Source organism: Elgaria multicarinata, chromosome 4 (assembly GCF_023053635.1).
Source record: "Elgaria multicarinata webbii isolate HBS135686 ecotype San Diego chromosome 4, rElgMul1.1.pri, whole genome shotgun sequence".
NCBI classification, from domain to species: domain Eukaryota; kingdom Metazoa; phylum Chordata; class Lepidosauria; order Squamata; family Anguidae; genus Elgaria; species Elgaria multicarinata.
In genome coordinates, this window is record NC_086174.1 from 56,067,297 (window position 1) to 56,087,652 (window position 20,356).

The 20,356-nt window shown below is 40.7% G+C and overlaps 1 protein-coding gene across 1 annotated transcript in view; it reads right to left on the reverse strand.

Annotated features, from left to right (window-relative positions):
* WDR64 (WD repeat domain 64) overlaps positions 1-20,356 on the reverse strand; it is an 87,878-nt gene that overhangs the window by 3,175 nt on the left and 64,347 nt on the right. Inside the window, exons 15-26 of the mRNA XM_063125413.1 lie at positions 20,116-20,295; positions 19,141-19,268; positions 18,210-18,302; positions 17,408-17,501; positions 15,419-15,461; positions 14,517-14,668; positions 11,661-11,766; positions 8,797-8,858; positions 6,322-6,431; positions 5,515-5,703; positions 3,926-4,025; positions 3,252-3,332 (exon numbers count right to left, since the gene is read on the reverse strand). Of these exons, the coding sequence (XP_062981483.1) occupies positions 3,252-3,332; positions 3,926-4,025; positions 5,515-5,703; positions 6,322-6,431; positions 8,797-8,858; positions 11,661-11,766; positions 14,517-14,668; positions 15,419-15,461; positions 17,408-17,501; positions 18,210-18,302; positions 19,141-19,268; positions 20,116-20,295 (1,338 nt within the window). The remainder of the gene's footprint in view (positions 1-3,251; positions 3,333-3,925; positions 4,026-5,514; positions 5,704-6,321; positions 6,432-8,796; positions 8,859-11,660; positions 11,767-14,516; positions 14,669-15,418; positions 15,462-17,407; positions 17,502-18,209; positions 18,303-19,140; positions 19,269-20,115; positions 20,296-20,356) is intronic.

A 20,356-nucleotide genomic window follows, 5' to 3' on the forward strand; every position in this document is an offset into this window, starting at 1 on the left:
CCCTCCTTACTTAAAGCTCAATCCTTCAAAATCTGCTCATTCATATTTCAAGTCAAATATTTAATATTGTCATAAAATTAGACAGGGCAGTATTAATGGGCTAGAAGGACAGCTTAAAACTGGTCAACCCTGCTAATTAGGTCTGGCTAGGCACATACTTTTGTTAGGTATATATACCTAACTACAGGTGATGTGTTTCTGTGGGAACTAAAATGGTTAGACAGTTGCTTCTTGATACTGGATCATTTTGGGAATATTTTGAACAGGAAAAACCAATCATAGAAGGGGAAAGACCTCCCCATAGCTAAGGATGAAGCAATTCAGGTGTGAGTGTGTGAAGAGAATCTGCAGTCACAGAGGAAGAGATAGTGACCTGATTCACACAACGTGACAGTCCATCATGGCCTGTTACAAAGTAGCTCTTGTGAGCAGTACTGACTCCATTTTGAAGCAGCCAAAAAAGTCAAGGTGTCTTCATACCCCACCTGAGCAGGAATGAGACTGAGAGCAATCACACAAGACTAGGTCAAGTATCCATTTCCTGACAGACTTCTTCAAATGCATCCCCCAGACAAAAGTGGGGATAAAACTAAGCAGAATATGAACGCTGGATGGCAGGAGTGATACCTGGTCATGCTAATGTGTTCCTATTGTTAAACTCCAGCCTGGACACATGTCTTTTATATAAAGTCATGTGTTGTTAAAATAATGTCTTCAGCAAGTACAGCCATCATCCCCAAACACCCTCTTTTGTAATGTCTTTCTCCCATAGCAAGTAGCATCACTTCCAGTGCTTATGAGCAGTGATGTCACTGCTTTTCTCTAGATTGTATGAAAATCCTCAGGTTTTGGAGAAGCTCTCTCCCTCTTTTACCAGAAGTACAGGGCCATACTGAAAAATTCACCAAGACTCCTGCTTGCCAGAGAAAGCTGCCATTGGTGAGTGCTCTGCCTCCCCTATCAAAAGTTCCCTGTTTTCTTTTCCTTCTTCTTCACCTGAGACCAGGAATTGCAATGCTCACTAGTTCATGTCTGCAGGAAAGGGCTCCAGCTCAGGGAAAGGTATATTGCGTTTAGAGATTCCCTCCTCTCTTTCCCCTGCTGTGTGTGTGTATGCTCTAAGTCTCAGAAAGTCTATTTTTCAGTCTTGAAACTACTTCTAATCCTCTACTTGCTCAGCTCATTTCCCCAAAACTAGCTTGTGCATTTGTATCTGTTTGAACCTCAATAAATATGCCATTGTGGTGTTATCCTATTCAATGGTGTAGATTTCTTTGAGTAAGAATTGCCTTACTTAGCCACATACACTCTATTGCCAATGTCTAAAGATTCCTTATAAGCGGGTGTAGGTCTCGTTAGAACGTGTGCAAGTTTGTACACGGGTCTAATGAGAGCACATCACGTAACAGGCCTGTGGGCACCAAGCTTGCAGTGCAAGCCCAGGTGGTAGGGGTTGTTTGAGGGTTACACAATCCTCAAATAACCCATGCCTTGTTTTAGGGTTGAGGGTTGTTTAATCCTCAAACAACCCCTTTCAACTGGGTTCGGATGACATGACAATCCATGGCAACGTCCGGTCAGGGGTTGAATATTCAAAATGGTTCACTGTTTATTCTGCAAGCTATGCTGCAATGATCATGAGAACCATCCCAGAGAGAACTGAGTTTGGGCTCTGTAAGTGTCTTAAGGTGCTGATTGTCTCCTAGGAGATTTGATGTAGGAGCCATGAGCTTGAGATGTCTGCTGGGGTGTTTAAGCTATGCTTCCACCTGTATATTTGTAAATAAATGCAAATATCATAAAACACCAATAAGCCTCTAGTGACCTCCTTCCAAAGGGAACCAGCGCTGCCCCCTTAGAACTTCTTACTGCTTGGAGCAGTCAAGTGACTGTGAAAATATGAAATGCACTGGATTTATTTTAAATGAAAGAATAACAGCTTATGGTTGCCGACAACACCACTTTCCTCCCACTTTGATAGCTAACTAGAATAACTGAAACATGGTGGTGTTTCCATTTACACTCTTTTTAAACTCCCCATGACGTTAACTGAGATATTACTGATTTCTAACTGTACAGTGGGGAGTAACATAATCAAAGGCCTTGAAAGGTTTATGGCTTTTCTGACAGAAAGCATGACACATTATTCCTCAAACCAATACACTAAAAATGGGAAGTTGTCCAAAAGTCCAAATTGCCTGGGGGAGATTTATGTGTTTCTTGACACTGTAACAGTCTAGTTGGTAACAGACTGCTGTGACACTGAAGAATGAATTTAAGATTGAACTGGCATAAGTGGAGGGTGATGGTTCCAATTTTGGTGGGGCTATGAATCTGTTCTGGGGGTTAGTCAGAACCAGCCAGATCTGTAATGGAGCTATCCAAAATAGGTTCAGCAGCTTGGATAGCTCCTTTAGGGCCAAGTTCCATTTCAGAGAAGCTCTTGGGGGCCACATTCCAGTGGTAGGTGGGGCCAAAGGCAAATGAGGTGGGCCAAAATACCAAGAAATACCAGCATATTTTAGCTAAAAGCTCTTAGTGCCGTGGCCCTCCTGCTCGCAAGCTCTTGGATCAACCTGAGCACCTTGGTCTGAGTGTTTCCCACCAACCTGTGATTTGTCAGAGAACCAAGAGAAGACACACACACCCCAAACACACACACCCTTACAACTCCATGTTGAGAGTTGCAATCCAACACATCTGGAAGGCACCAGATTGGGGAAGAATGAGCTAAGGAATGATCTATACACCCAGGATTTCATCCTGGCTGTATACAAAACAACAGTGCAACTCTATACCATGTCTACTCAAGAGTTCAATGGGGCTTATTCCTAGTTAGTGTTTTTATGCACTTTCCTGGGAGTAAGCTCATTGAATACAATGAGATTTACTACTGAGAAAACCTGGATGCTGTAAATATAGCCCATGCAAAAATAGCCAGGCATTATGGTAGTGGACTGAATGTAGATGGTTCATGGCCCACATTTCATGCTCAATGCTTTAGCATCTTCACAGTTATGATGATTGAATGTTACTAGTCATGACAGGTGAACTGGAATGAATCTTATAAAGTTGATATATTAGGAAGTGGGGGGGGATCAGTGTACTCCTAGTAATCAAGCTGAGTTTTAAAAAAATCAAAACACAGAAGTAAATGGTGGTAATTCACAATCTGAGAATAATTTTCAAAACTGCTTAATTTTAATGTTCCTTTATGAAACTTCCATTTAAGCAATTTACTTTGAACTCACCCTGTATATAGGTATAGACCCAAATACAACACCAATATCTTTGTTTCCAGATTTGAAGCTTTCCAGAGGGTGTTTGTTAATCTATAAGATAGAAACAATACAGCCAATATATTTTCAATTCCAGAATTCACTGTAACACATCTCTTAATGCAATGGTTGCTCTCCACCAGTAGACCTGATAGACGACTGTTAGCTCTTACAGCAACATTTAGAACTATGGAAATAGAGGAACCAAAAAACCATCCACTCAAGACAAGGTCCTCCTTTCTTCCATACCTTAGATAGCTCTTTTAGAGTCCTGACAGGTCCTGACTGAGCAGATTCACCGCCCATTGACATTGGAGCTATCAGCTCTTACTGGTTGAAAACATGCACATTTTCACACAAGAGCAACATGTGCTCTTTGGTATTTTGTGCATATGTGGATGTTAAAAATACAGGACAGGAAAAAAAAGAAGTTTTGAAATTGCACATACATTAGCCCACTGGGCCATTGAGCAGAGGGGGTTGGACTCGATGGCCTTATAGGTCCCTTCCAACTCTACTATTCTATGATTCTTTGAAATCAGAAATTTGGAAAATGGAAAAGATGCTATCATCCTAACACTTATTTTCTCTATTCTATTAGCAAAATTCAGAAAAGGAGATCTGAAGTAGCAATTGAATCTTAGTACCTTAGGAGAAGCCAGGGCTTTGAAAAACTTGAAATCCTGATCAACCTCAAGTGGGCCTGGCTTTTTCAAACTTAAAGAGCTTCTGGTTAGCATTTTCCACCTGTAAAAAAGAGATTTGGGGCGCAAGAGTGGAGTGGTCAAATGTTATCCTTGCAAAACAAAAGAAACTTTCAATATCATCATAGTGAGTTATGAATAAAATTACGTTTATCAGAACTTTTTTCTTTTAAAAAATATACTTTTAATATGTTTTTATTTTTTTATTCTATTTGTTATTCACCACTCCGAAATCTTTGGGTTGGGAATAGTATATAAATATTGCGCTGCTTCTCCTGCACACAGCTGGAGATAGTTGCAAATTCAGTCTTTAAAAATAAGTCGGACTTACTGGGGCATGGGGGGAGGGTTTGGTGCTAAGAAGGCTAAAAAGGGTGGGAGGCACGCGGGAGGCAGATGACGTTGTGAGAGGGACCCGGAAAATCCATGAGTGTCCAGTAACAAGCGTGCAACAAAATGCTCGTCTGATGGAGCTCATATATATGCATGGAAAGAACTTTCAGTTGCATAAACATTTAAACAGCACTTTAAACAGTTGCTTGATAGTGGAGAAGCCACACACAAAACTGAAGACTACTAGCTTTTTAACTGGGACAAGAACCTCTGTCAATTGCAATGCAAAGATATTTGGGATGCTGGGTTCATCCTAGCCCTATTCAGGTAATCCAAATCCAATGAGAACAAACATGCAAGGAGCAGGAGAATGCTAGCCCTCCCCCTGCTCCCATCACATTCCTTGCCCTCTACAATGCAGTTGTTCTTTCTATTAGCAGCTGAAATTAACTGTGTAAGCAAATGCTGGGGCAAATTCACTTCCCACCAAAATATGGCCAACAATGATAGAAGAACGTGATACATACAATAGCTTGGGACAGGGTAAACCCTTGTCCAATCAGTCCCAAAAAACTTTGTATGTATAAGGAAACTTTAAGGGCACAATCCTATTCATATTTAGACAAATAAATAAATAAAAAATCCCACAACTCCCAGCATGCCCCACCTGGCCACACTGTGAACTGTAGGACTTTTTTCCTGTCTAAACATGTATAGGATTGCACATTTAATAGATTCAACAGAGACCATTGTGGGAGAAAACAGGAAGTGGAGTAGAAATAGAGTCAACAGGGCCTGCAACATTCAAATCATAGGGGGAAAGGTAGAGGGGTCTTATTTAAAACCATAAACCCTACGCATAGACTCCCTCCAATTTTAGCCAAATTATGCCCCCATAGCCTTCTAAAACAGGAGCTAAGGAGGTCAGCACAAAAGATAGGGGGCTGTTTCCGCAGCCCACCTGTAATTGGAGCAATTACACACCTATGAGCTGTGTCCTTCCCTGAGCAAATATCATCAGAAGACTGTGTGAAATATATCGGTTGCAAACTTAGCTTTAACACTGATGAGCTCCTTGTTCCCATGGGTTTTCCAACTTTAAAAGTGGATGAAGTCTCAAATCTGCAGTGGCCTTTTATGCTGTACGCTATAGAAACTGTAGACTATTCTAATGCAGAACAATACGTGTGCAACCTCACCTCTCCCTGTCAAGGACTAGAGGGTATTCGAACTTCTGCTTTTTCTCCATATACTTGCTGTCGTCTTTAATTGTGAAGGGAATTTCATTTACATCACAGGGCAAAATTATATCACTGGCTTCAAAAATTTCAAACAATCTGCGTTGACCAAAGTAACCAAAGTAGTGTCCGCCAGGTGAATGCCAGAGCCTAGGTGTGAAAGGAGGCCAGGAAAGAAATATTTTAAAAGTATCAACTTTTAAAGAGAAATAAGGTGGTTATGTCTTGAACTAAGTACCTTTCAACATATATGGCTATTTTGCTTGTGGTAATTATTTAATTTATATCCTGACTTTCTGCCAAAAAATAGCACTCAAGGTAGCTAACAATAAAATATGGATTTCCAGCAGTGAGTGACCAAGTTTTTGTAATAGAGGCCTACATATCTTTCCACACAATGTCCCTGAAGTTGCAACTTCTGGGGCACTGTGAAAGAAAAATATGGCTGTCACCAAGAGTTGCTAGTGTGTCCAAGATAAGCCTCCCATAGTTCCTAAGAACTCAAGGGAGGCCCAGCCCACCATAGTACAAGATAGGGCTACTGCATGCTCAGCTCTGGAACTGGCCATGTCTGTGATTCCACTGCCAAGTTCCCACTCAGCTCAAGGATTGGCCATGTCTGTGATTATCCATGGCACATCTCAGCCAACTCTGAAGTGGTGTACACAGAACTGTGATAGGGTTCCATTAGGCAGAGAAGGTAAATATGACATGAAGCATACAATATGCCAAATTCCAAATCAATGCCTACAGCTCACTGTAACTAACCTGGCAGAATTATCAATGGAAGCAGTCACCACTAGGCTTTTTTCTTCATCATAGACTAGGTTGACTATTTTGGCAGAATGAGCTCTCCAGCAGATTTGTTGCTTTACATGCTGCAGAAAAAGAAGATGTTAAGAATGTGCCAGGCAATTTTGATATCTTTGGTGATTATTAGGACATTTTTTAATCTCCGCACAGTTTATGCCTAAAGCAGAGGCCAGGAATAATCGTAGAGAGTTGGCCCAACGTAGCTAATGAACTAACAAGGAATTGTCTCACCTAGTGGATGAGGACATCTTGGCAGCAGTACACACTGTAAACTGCCCTGGAAATTTTGAATGAAAGGTAGTAAAGAAAACTTCAAAATAACATAAAGACTGGTTCAGTCCTCTAGGATAGAAATACAGACTTGGGAACTCGATACCCAAATAACAACCTGAAAGTGGCAAAGGTAAGAGTTTGGAGTGGAGAAGTAGCTAGAGGTGTTAAATTTCTCCCTGCAATGTCACTTCAGCCACTTTTTCTCACTATGATGCAAACATGCATCTGGAACCTGACTGTAGGAAAAGCAGCTAGAGGGGGGTGTTTAGGGGAGGAAGCAGCAGGGCAGGAAGGGTTAAGCACTCACTCCTGCCTGCTGCTTCTCTGCTTCAAACTGAAGCCTCTGGTTCAGCAAAAAAGCAGTGTACTTGTAGCCTCGGGCACAGCCACAGAGAACAACTAAAGCACATTCAGGCAATTCATTGGATTTGAAAATTTGCTCAAAGCCAACGGTGCAGAACTAAAACAGGGTGGGGAGCTGGATAGACATCAGGTGGATGTATCTACACCCCCTCATGTTGGAGGGTGTACCCACACCCACCGCATGCCATTTGCTTCCTGGATCCATCAGGCTTCACTGTATGCAGGCTTTACTGGGGTGTGCAGGCTTTCCCAGACAGCAAGCCGAGCTGCATGTGCCCTTCGTTCCTCTTGACAGTGGAGCAAAGGGGACTTGCTTGGCTCTGCCCAGGCTCCGCCTGCCCCCCATTTGATTTATTTACTACATTTATATACTGCCCCAAAGCCAAAGCTTTCTGGGCGGTTTACAAAAGTTTACATTTTGACTTAAAGCCATTAATGAATGGATCTGGGGGAGAGAGAAGTGGCTGGTTATTTGGCTGACTGGACATGACATAAACATATTTCAGTGACCGAGTTTCACATATCCTGGCGTAACCCCATTTTATAAATTCTGTAGTATATATTAAGTCCAGATCTGAACATGTATCTCTGGCATATTGTATTTTAAATATTGTATTATAAATTTGTATTTCTGCAGTGCTACTGATTATATCCTGGTTGTGCTTTTATATTGTATTTTCTATCATGTTTTTATACTGTTTGTTTTATACTGAATGTTTTTAATTTTTGTGAACTGCCCAGGGAGCTTTGGCGGTTCACAAAAAATGCAATAAATATTATTATTATTATTATTATTATTATTATTATTATTATTATTATTTATATAGCACCATCAGTGTATATGGTGCTGTACAGAGTAAAACAGTAAATAGCAAGACCCTGCCGCATAGGCTTACAATCTAATAAAATCATAGTAAAACAATAAGGAGGGGAAGAGAATGCAAACAGGTACAGGGTAGGGTAAGCAGGCACAGGGTAGAGTAAAACTAACAGTAGAAAGTAACAGTAGAAGTCTGCACAAATAAATATCAAATATTTAAACAATCTATCACCTCAGCCAAACCAAAAACCATTCTATAGTGGCTTTACCCATGTCAATCAGTCTGTCAAACAGGTTATCTCTCTATTCCATAAGAGAACCTGGGAACTTGTGCAAAGGGAGAGGAAGAGGGGTAAAGGAAGAGATCTACAGCTAGCTTTTCACAGAAAAAAAATCGGGTTAGGAGTTCCTCAGCCTAACTGCTTATAGAAATGAAAGAACTGGATTATCTGCATTGGTCTTAGAAATGGTCCAGGGAGATTTGGAAGGGCAGCTGGTGCTTTTAACTGGAAGCCTCAAAGCCCAGAATAAATCTAATCAGTAATTACAAAGAAACCTACCCTAGAATCAGGGTTGAGAGGGGCATTTCCTAGGAGGGGGAAGGTGAAGGGACTGGGGAAGTGGGGATATAAGTTCTCCCAAGCCTTCCCAGCCTCCTTCCCACCCCCCTCCTGGTTAGATTGGTGAAAACACATCCAGCTAAAATGCAGAGCTGAGGGAGTGTCAAGGTGTAGATCACCTTCACTGCAACTCCTGCTCTGCAATAGATGGCCATAAGCCTCCAAGTGCAGAAGCTTCTGGGCATCCCCGTAGGATTGTTCCTTCCATCTTCATTTTTAAATGGAAGTTTTGATTTGCAGTTCAAGCAAGCAAAGAATATTGGCAAAATGGCATGGGTAAGGTGAAATGTGAATCTATTTTCCATGTAATATATAAAAACAAGCATTTAAAATACTGTTTTCCCATTCCCTCACCTTGCTGGCATCCAGTGGATCTTCTAAGAATGAGCCAACATTCCATCGGAGAACATGCCCCTCTGTAAAAGAAATGTTCCCATTAAAAATCGTACTTTTATATATTACACAACTGGGCCAGGACCAACATAGAGATATTTTCATGGCATGCGAATTCTGTAAATAAGGGCCAAGATGGACGTTGGTGCCTTAAAATCAGATTGTTCTGTCTCGAGAAGATCTATGAATGGGCTCCTTCCCCAGCTGCAACCACTGAGCACTGACTCCTGAACAATTCCAGAGTTACTTGTTTAAGGCTTATACACATGTCAAAAGAAAACTGTCCTTTACAAAGAGATGAGCCCTTAGATTATGGGATATAAATTGCTGTTTGATCCTTTAGTCCAGGGGTGCAATACCTCTGGCCCGGGGACCCAATGGGCTTTTCCAGATGGCCCCACCCTCATTTTCCCTGACCACCAGTCATTTGGTGGTTTCCCAGCTTCTGTGAAGTTTTCCCTGTTCTAGAAGATTGAAATGCCGTTTCTTAACCTTACTTACTGGCAGTAAGGTCTTAAAGTCAAAATATGCTGGCATTTTTTACTCTGCTGCTTTTGCATGCAGCCCTGCCCACTAATATCATGCAGCCCCGGAGAGCTTCTCCCTCAGGCTGAAAAAAGTTCAACAGCCTTGCTTTAGTCCTTCACTTAGGTGGACTTGGAATAATGATACCAAATAAATTGTGTAAATTAGTAGAAAATACATTAATTTTTGCATGTATTCTTATCGCAAAGAAATGCGGGGGGTGGGGGGAATCAACAACCATCACCAAAAGAGGACTGGAAGAGGAATATCTGGCACAGATTGCTAATGTACAAGGAAACTTCTTATGAAAAACTTTGGAAGGTCAACAAAAGCAAAAGGACTCTTTAGAATTTTGGGAGAATGTTGTTTCTTATTGGAATGATGGATCCAATTATCAAAACATGAAAATGGATGTGTGTGACAAGATGTTTTGGAATGAAGTAAATCAATTTAGGATTGCGATGATTGTAAAGCAGGTTAGCATGGAAGGTTTGTATCTATATTTTCTATTTTTGTTTGCTTGTTTTTGTCTTCATTAAGTCTATGTACCTTTTGTCTTTTTGATGATGATGATGATGATGATGATGATAGACATGGCCTTATATCTTTATTTGGATTTTTATCCTTTGCATCAGGGGAGGAGAGCATCTGGCCTGTGGAGGTCCCCAAACTGGCCTGTGGAGGATTGGTCGCTCTCTGTGAGTCCCTCTTAATGGGTTCCCAATGGGAAGGTGAGTGGCACAAAGAAGAATCCCTTTGTTATGTCCATTTAAAGCCTGGAGATAACACGGGGATTACACTGTGCCCAACTTGGCAGGCTCTAACAGGAGCTGATCCTACAAATGTCTGCTGAGCCCCGTTCTGCATCATTCATGTCCCAATTGAGACACAAGTAGTGCAGGAAGGAGGCATCTGACTCAGCCAGCAATTACAGAAACCAACAGGATCCTGCAAGTACTGGCCAAGATCCTTTCTCTGCGCAGGAGAAAGGAAAAGTAGGTGGGGCCAGATAATATCATGGGATGGGATGAGGTCCCCTTGACATCATCTAGCCTGCCAATTTGGTCCAGGGGGGCAGGGATAGCAATCCAGCCCCCAGACCAAATTAAGTTGACTGCCCCTGCTTGGCATCCATAAAGTTCCCACTGAGCGACAACATGTATAAAACAAGACCATTGTTACTTAAAATGTTGACTAGACCAGTACATTTAAAAGTATACAAGTCTATATTAGGAATGGACAAGTTCTTCTTCCCTCCCCTCAGAATTGGGTAAACTGAGTTTTAAATGTAAATAGCTTGGTTATTTCTGGACCCAATTCCCATAAATAGGATTCCATTGCATCCCTGATGATGCGATGAGGAGTGTGATGGAATCTGAAAGACTCTCCTGTCACCCCCTGTGCCCTAAACTAATGCCCTTTCATTTTCCACTTACCTGCTGGTGGTGGCAAAGTCACCCTGAAAGCCTTCATAAGAGGCCTCCATTCCTGCCTCTTTTCCTCCTTGTAGCTTCAAATGCTACTGCAATAGCAATCAGGGCCAGCCCTATCAAGAAGCAGGATGAGGCGCTCACATCAAGCAGTGGAGTGGGAAGGGGAATGAATTGCGCTGCTACTCCCCACCCCCACCAGGAAGGCCTGCTGCTGCCTCAACACATCCTAGTTTGGGAAGCCTCAACAGCCCTCTCCCACTGTGGCATTTGCTGCAGTGCAAGAGCAGCTCTCTGGAGCAGCTGCCTGCCACCGCTTCCCTCATCACGCGCCTTCACCTTTTCTGCCACTGCACTGGCTCTATGGAGGGATGCAGGACTCTCGCAAGAGCCCTGCAGCAGGAAGAGGTGTGATCTGGCGATGGTGCATGTTCTCCTACCTCAGGAGGAAAGAAACCTTGGGCCAAGGCTGATGGCAGAGTTCCAGGCAGCAGAGTCCCTGGAAAATAAGGTTTTCCAAGCTGCTGCAGCCTATAGCACAGATGTCAGGCAACATGGAAAACTACATTTCCCACAGGAGCTGCCACCTGGGGTACTGCCATGAGACTGTATCCCAGGTACAAGGAGCAATTCAAACTTACTTTTGCATGGGATTATATTGTTACTGTATCTCCTATCAGTATGTTCTCAATATTGTTCTTCTAGTTATTTTTTTTTTAGCTCTAACTAGTTACTTGTGGTTTTGTTGTTGTTTAGTCTAATGTGAATGATGGCGAGGTTATGGAGAGGTTTCAGTTTTTGTTTGTTGCAAACCTTTTTAAAAATCCTTACAAGTTGTTATGACATCATTGCTGGGAAATGATTGCTTACCTTTATTAGCAGCAAAAAGCATTTTAGCAGAAATGTCTGTGCACAGTGCTGTCAAAGGAATTGGAGGATGTTTTGTGAAAGGCAAAATTTCTCTCAGTAGATCTCCCTTCACAAAAAAACACATAATCAAACTTCCTTTTAACAAAGCAGAATTTCCTTACATTTGGGGCTTGGGAGACTGGATGAGTCACACTGGTCAACTTTATTATGCCATGTTTTCATATATTAAAAAAACTGAAAACTTGTTTTTTTGGTATTTCATGGTGTCAGTGTGTACCCTGACTTACAGTGCAATCCTATCCACATTTACTTGGAAGTAAATTCAATTGAACTTGATAGGATGCAACAGTGAGTATACATGCCTATGATTTTGCAGTTAGAAACCCTACTGATGTCAAAATTATTTCACCATGGGTTAGTCAGATATAAGTATTTCTTTATTTGTGCCTCTTAGTTACTGCATCTAAAAGTTTAGGGCATCTGTTAATTTTTTGTATTGATTTATTTGATATGAATACAGAAACCCAATCACAAAATTACATCAAAATTAAGGTAACATCAATAACATAGCAACAAGGAACATAAAAATGAATCACTTAGCTCAAATAAACAAATATGAAGGTGATGCGATACTTAGCTCAATAAGAGAGTTCTTTATTCATGAATGTTCGCAGTGGAAGGCTGGTGGCTCTAAGTCAGTGGGGTGGTAAATCTGCTCTGGGTTTCGGTCTGAACCAGTCAAAACTCTGAAGGGTTTTTTTAGATAGAAAGCGCTTCCACACCTTGGATAGCTCCTTTAGGGTTCTGACTGATTCTGACAGAAACCCAGAGCAGATTTACTGCCCCACTGTCATTGCAGCCACCAGCCTCCACTGGATATATGAATATACAGAAGTGCTTTGTACAGGTGTACTTCAACTGGCAGGAGTTCTTCAGGTTCTCAGACATAGTTTTTTCCCCCCAAAGTTCTTTTATATATAAAGGAGACGCCACAGATTGAATCCGGGAGCGTCTGCATGCAAAGCATGTGCTCCACCACCAAGCAATAGCTTCACCCCCAAATAATTCAATTGTTGGAGGAACATTAATAACACATCTCAAATTATAGATGAATGAAGATTCTGCATTCCAACTAGTGGTCTAAAACTTTAAATTTACACTTGGTACCAGACTGGTATTTCCTCTGTTACTCAAGGTGTGGGTGAAACAAAAAATAATAATGCTAAAATATATTTGTTAAATTAACTTTAAGCAGGTTTGTTTTATTTTAAAGCCAAGCCACAACAACATCCTCTCAGGAAGCAAGAAAAGTTGATGGCTCAATGACCAGTGGAAATGTCATTTAGTATGGTATCCTTTTATAATAAGTATTTACCACTGCAACAGTGATCTAGCAGTCTGTTACCATGAATCCACTTTAGCTATCATGGAGCAAAGATCAGCTTGCACTCCAGGACCTACCTGGAATCTGTGCCAAGCAAATTGAATACCCCAAGCAAATGGGATAGATATTTATCTTCATCAGATAGACATGCACCTCTAATCTTTTGTGATGCTGAAGACCTGTTGCTCCCTTACTCTGCTATCACTATTGTCCTGCAAGTGGGTGATTAGCAGATGCCTCTGTAACATAGGCCTGTCACCAAAACAAATAACGGTAGCTGCTAAACCAGTTGTGCGGCTGCGGCCAGCACCCAGCACAAGGACATGGGCTGAGAACCCTCTCATTGATACTCAGGGTCCCTTTCAAATGTACTTGTTTAAACATGAGAACTGATTTAATAATGTTAGAAGCACCAGACAGTAGAGGCTGGTGGCTCTGGTGTCAGTGGGGCTGTGAATTCACTCTGAGTTTCAGTTGGAACTCTAAAGGAGCTATCCAAAGTGATGCAGCCAGTTGGGAGATTGGGTTCAGCAGCTTGGATAGCAACTTTAGTGTTCTGATGGAAACCCAGAGCAGATTCACAGCACCAATGACAGCACAGCCACCAGCCTCCACTGGGTCTAGGGCAAGTGGGAGAAGTTGGTGACCTGGCTCTTTTCTATGCCAGTGTCACCCCTCCTTGGAAGTGAGTAATACTGGCATGAGAAGAGCTGCGTAATGGACATCTCCTATGTGATCAAGGCCTTCTGGCACTACCAGAGTTATGTGGAAAGGAGTCACGCTGCAGCAGTCCCCATACTAAGGTAACATCAGATGGATCCGAAAACACTTAACACCCATTTCTATAAACTGCTGTTCCCTCACAGAACCCAAAGAAATTCAGCCACAATGAATTCTAAACTATGACTTTCCTCTTACAAACTGTGATTGTCCCATTTGCTGAAGAAGTATAAATGGCAATAGTTAGGGCAGTATCCAATGTTGTCATGGTGTTAGTGCTAATGACCCTGCACTGGCGTAATCCAAAAGTAGCACAATGTCTTCAGCACTTGCTAGGCAAAGCGAACTGCCCATTGAGCTTCGGCTATTGGGTGGTATACAAATGCAATAAATAAATAAATAAATAAATAAATAGCAGTGATTTACCACCAAATCTTAGTGGTGTAGGTTGCCACCAAATATCAGTGGCAAACTGCCACTTTCTCCCTTTCTTAGCAAGGACCAATGGCATTACGCTACCGTTGGTTATGCTGGCTCAACATTGTCAGCACTAGTGCTGGGATGGCATAGGATACTGACTGTTATGTGTTTCTAGAAGAATGGAGAAAGAGGAAAACATAGAAGATGTGGAAGAAGAATCTGGTTTGGTAGAAGAATCCTCTTTGAATACATATCCATTGGCTGAGAGTGCAATCTGAAAGCCCTTGAAGATATCATTCATAACCACAATCCAATAATACAGAAGGGCCTACCGTTATAGTCCAGAAATAAATAAAGCCATCTTCATGAGCAGAGACAAGAATGGGTATGTAGTGATGTTCTGCTTGTACACCACCTCCACCTTCTAAGACACCGGATGATATTCCTTTACTTTCCAAGATGGGAGACTCTGGAAACTTCATTTCTAGCACAGAACATAATTGATACCACAATCGTGTTCATTGTTTTTATTTTTCATTTCAGCTTAACAACTTGCTATATCATATCAAGGAATAAATTAAGTGTACTTTACACTGATATTTCGATCGTAGTATCTTCTAGCTCAGAGCGTTCTCAAAAGACACGCACTGGCATGAAGCTCCACATGACTGAGGGCTAACGTTACATTGTCTAACTTAGTTCAGTCTCTGATCTGCTTGCACTGGCAGAGGCTTCATTGGAACTTTAAGTAACACGCTTTGAAAATGAGAAAAAGAACTTCTGGGTGATTAAAGTTCATCTATTTCTGTTTCATCTTTGAATAAATAATCATGATTTTAGATTTGGAGTAGGGGGAGGAGTTTACAATTCAGTGAAAGCCCGTGGTAACCATAAAGGCACTAGAGTTGATGAATAATTGTTGTGTATAAAACATTGTTGGGATTCCTAGTCCATGTATGCAAGATTTATTAATTCCAGTTATTAACCTTGTCCAAAAGAAAATATCTCAGCAACTTCAGTTATCACTGTTAGTATAAGCTCAAAAAGGGGTCTATTAAATGAAGACTTCTTCAAAACTTCCTCTTTAAGATTTATTTAAGTTTAATTTGATATTTTGACTCAGTCATTCACTTCAGTTATTTCTAATAAGCTGTTGCTATTTTTTTTTAAAAAAAAAAAGTTTCCTTAAAAATTACAGGTAATCTTTTAAAATATCTCAAAATTCCATTCTTACCTGAAACATTTGCCATTCCACCAATTTCACTTTTAACAACGTCCTGAAATCAAACAATGAACCAGAGATTTAGAAATTTGACAATATGCATAAACGTAAGCAAAGCAAAGCCTCTAATTATGTACTATTTTAAGTAAAAATACTTTTCAAAATAATGATAATATATTGTTCCAGCTTCCAAATGCAAAGGAGAATATCATGAGTATGTGGTGGAAATCCAGTCCTTCCCAAACTAGTGAAGTGGAATCATATTTGACCCAATCTATGTGACTATGCTTGGATGTTCATATCTTGGTTTAATAAGACTAGCCATGAACTAGACTGTTGCCTCTTAGCTCCTCCCTTTGGGATATGCACAAAAAAAAAAACACATTTCCCATTTTCTGCAAACTGGAAAACGATGGTTACCGAACAAGCCAGGATATTAAACCATAGTTTGAAGTTGGTTTAATATTCTGGCTTGTTCTGAAGGTGGTAATTATAGTTTTCTGGTTCAAATGAAATGAGTAACTATGATTAACTAGAGATTTTTAAGTTTAACTGTCGCTTGCATAAAGGAAGGAGCGAAGGCACTGCATGTGTGACCAAACGTCTCCATTTATTTATTTATTACATTTCTATACCGCCTAATAGCCGGAGCTCTCTGGGCGGTTCACAAAAATTAAAACCATTCAAAGTATAAAACAACAGTATAAAACCATAATATAAAATACAATATAAAAGCTCAACCAGATAAAAACAGCAGCAATGCAAAATTACAAATTTAAAACACCAAGTTAAAATTTAATTATAGACTGTTAAAAATGCTGGGAGAATAAAAAGGTCTTCATGCGTCAGCTTACTGAACCAGCTTACTGAACCCTGGTGTCCTGCATGATATTAATAGGGTGTTCATGATGCTAGTAATATTCCCCCCCCCTAAAATATTAAATTATGTATGTATCACAAATACTCAGCTGAGTAGTATTGAAGCTGTAAAGGCTGCTATTGCATTGTGGCCATCATGAAGACTCATTGGCTCCTGCAAGCTGGCACCAATGAGGAAGACAGAGCAAACCCCATCCTTCCTCAAGGTATTATGGGCAACCCAGAGAAAACAGGGGCCTATCAGAGTACAGCATCTGTGTCACATGGCTGATTTATGCAGCCAGAGCCAAGACACAGGATATAGACTCTCAGAGACATCAGCCAAGCCTTGGTCTCTTCTGTAGATAGCAGCAGCAATTGGCTGAGCAGCCTCTGTGAGCTTGCTTCCTTAATTTTTGTTTATGGATTCTGTGTGTGTGAGAAAGATGGGGACAGCCAACATGAATCCTTCCAGAACTTCAGCAAACAGCAGTATCAGAGAGAAGGTAGAAATTTTTAATGTTTTTTCCCTCGGCTTGGGTGCTTCTCTTGGATCTGTAAATTAATTTTTGAGGCTATAGGCTCTGTAAACTTCTGTTTAGGGCTTGGGCACAGCTCTAGGCTTTGTAAATTAATTTTAAGGCACTAGGCTCTACACATTAATTTCTAAGGTTTGTGTAGGGTCTGTAAATTAATTTTAGGTCTCTAGCCTCTGCAAATTAACTTTTAGTGCTTGGGTGCAGTTCTAAGCTTAGTCAATAAGTGTCAGGATATGAAATAGCCCCCTTCCCTTTATCTTGGGGCTAATCTATACCCCGCAGACCACCATTTATAGGTTCTGTCAATTTATTTCAAGCCCAAAAATGTTTGTAGACAATTTTTTAAGGAAACACTGGCTTACAAGATCAAAAACGATAGTTTGAAGTTGGCTTGTTTCCCTTCACTATTGTTAAGACTAACTAGTTTGTCCTGGTTCAGACATAATGACAAGCTATGGTTAGCTGAAACCAGAAGCGAAAGCTTCAGGTCTCCTCATCATAGACTTGCCAGGGAAGGAGATGGAAAAGAGGAGCTACATAGAAATACATGTACAAATTCATACAAATTTCCTTGGCTGCTGTACAAACCAAAAGAGGAGCATACCATTTTTATCATTGTGGTGCTACCTTCTACATCCTGTGAAGGGGTTTCATCACTCTGCGGATCTGAACTGTAGGTGGAAGACTGACTAAGCTGCCTGCATGGGAGACAGAATCCAGGTGTTCAGAATAGGTGTTGAAGCATACTGAACCAAAGGATCAGAAGCATGCATCTAAAGAATACATCAATGAACTTGTGGGTCGCATCATTTTTTCAATAAATCCGCAACAAGTCTGCCAGTCTTGCAAAGCTAGACTGGCAGACTTTCCCTAACATTTTAAATATCAGTATAAAGGGCAAATGTTTTGGTGATAAAGCCATTACCTTCATCAAGGGGAGTTTGAGCAACAATAGTCCCAACCTAAGATGTATACTGATGGGTTCTCTATTAAGCTTAAAGGCAGCCTTAAATTAATGTTATGCCCCCCCCTCCCGGCTCTGTCTAGAAGCTATAGGATTGCTCCCCACCCCTAAATAAACAAATAGTGTCAGAACATTTATTCGTAATAGAAGTCCCATCGCTCACATAGAGCACACATTTTGCAAGTAGAAAGTCCTGTGTTCAATGCATGGCAACTCTAATTAAGCAGGGCTGAACTCTTTAGAGCAGGGGTGTTAGATCATTTTCCGCCTAAGGGTGGGATTGTCTGACACAATGCAATTATTTAAGTGTGGTTCTTTTTAACCTAGTCTGGAGAAACATTCATCAGTTTCAACAAAGGCAAAGTGGCAGCTCACTTTTTCTTAATCCAGGGTAGGCTATAACGCACATATGCTTTGCTTGCTATGAAGTTCACCTACCTACCTATCAGAGATGGGAGTTCGATAGAGGAACAATAACCCATTGATTCCAAGTAATTCAGGTCCATCTGCTTGAACGGTGTTGCCAGCTTTGGATCTGGAAACAAAGAAGTTTTGCTTGTAGTTTTTCTCCTGACATGTGTTAAGTCATTTGCTACAATGCACATATCTGGCACCATAGTAAAGGATGCAAGAGAATCGTTCCTCGTGATGCATTTTAAAGATTCTTGAAAGTCCATCTGATTTCCCGAATTCATGCAAATGCAGTTTGAAAATGAAAATAACACACAAGCAAGTAGCTTGACACAAAAGCACACACCTCCCACACACACACGGTCATAGTGCAGCTGTAGCATAGCTTCGCATAGATAAGGAGCAGGACTGCACCCTTATTTTTAAAACCACTTGAGCTTTCAATAAATTGGATATCTCTAAATGGATAAATGTGTTCTAATTCTTCAGCTTTTAAATATATCATAATACATAGCGAGGTTCTTATAATTTAAATCTTCAATGATCACAATAAAATCTGTCTGAATCAGAGGTAGGGTTTATACTTTATTGACTCTGCACAGTTTATATTGGTCATTTTTCTGTTCAGTCAAACCATAGAAAGGATTGACTGTGTACATACTGGTCATTATTTCATTTATTCAAGTATTTTATATATTGTGCAACCCACAGGGCACATTTATTAAATACAGTGTATGTAGCTTTCAATGCAGAACGCTTTAATTCTAACTAGTTGGGGAACTTACTCACGGTGACTTACTCACAGGTCCTTTTGTGTTTGTCTACCCCTGGCTTAATACACCTACTCATCTCTGCTCCCCCTGGACAGCAGACTCCCACAAAAATTGCACCTCCACATTATGGTGTGTTTATTCTATGTTGGCTGCCTGGGCATTAGCATCTCCCTGCCCTTTATTACTTACATATGTCTGGCAGTGGCAGCTTCAAAATCCCACATGATGATGGCGCCATTTGCACTTGCAGTAGCTAACAAATTGTAACCTTCCACTTTGAGCAGATCAAAACATTTCACTTCTGTCCCAGGAGTCAACTGAAGGATGCATTAAATAAGATTATTACTTAATTGTAGGAAGGCGTTTGGATGACGTGTTCTACTACTACTAATATCTATTAATTATATTGTACTTCAAAAGAATGTAGTGCCATACATTTAAAAACAACAACTTGCCCAAAGGCTCACAGTTTGACAGAAATTACCTACCTTTGCCTCTTAAATTATTATTATTATTTCAAACTGTGCAGCCATAGGACTATGCAATTATTGTGAAGTTACGGAGGGATATGACCTATAAACAAGGAAAGGTGTCATAGCTTGAAATTAAACTGAAATAGATTTTTCCACCACTCTATCAACCACTCCCAAAAGAAAATGCTTAAAGTTCAGCACAGCTGAACATCTGAAATGCATTTCTGCTTCATTCCCAGCTATACAAGGTCCTGGCTGCCACATTATACTCATCACGTTAGAAGTAGCCACATATTAGCTAGGTTTCTGGAGGCAGGAAAAAGCAGTAGGGGATTCTGGGGCTACTGACCAACTTTCTCTAACTGACTTTTAACTCATGTTGATTCTTAATTGCCCTGAGGGCATTGGGAGGCGAGAAGCAAGGACAATTAGCTGCTAATGAAAGATTAGATAATCATAGATAAACAACTGATGGGAAAAGACAGCCAAAGTTCCTACAGTTCCCTCCTGCTTTCTCTGCCTATCTCCACAGAGACTTCTCTACAGTAAGAGTTGACTTTTCATGTGGTTACTTTTGATGTGACTACTTCTCAGTGATGAATGCAATGTGTAGCCAGGTTCTAAGAAACATGTTAGAATTCTTTTCTTCTTTGTGGATATTAACAGTTTTGGAAAGGCAGTGGTTCCTCACCTCTGCATTGAGTTGCTTAGGATCCTTATCAGGCAACAGCTGAACATCTGGATAAAATCCATTATTTTTCTTGGCATTGGGACTCAGTTTTAGGGACATGAGTGGATTACCTTGTAGAGCAAGTGACACAGCTTCAGGAAGTTCCCAAGTAACACACAGGAAAATCTCACCTTCATTACCCTAGAGGAGCAAAACATTAAAGAATAGTAGTTCATAAATATTTGACAATGAACTTAGCACA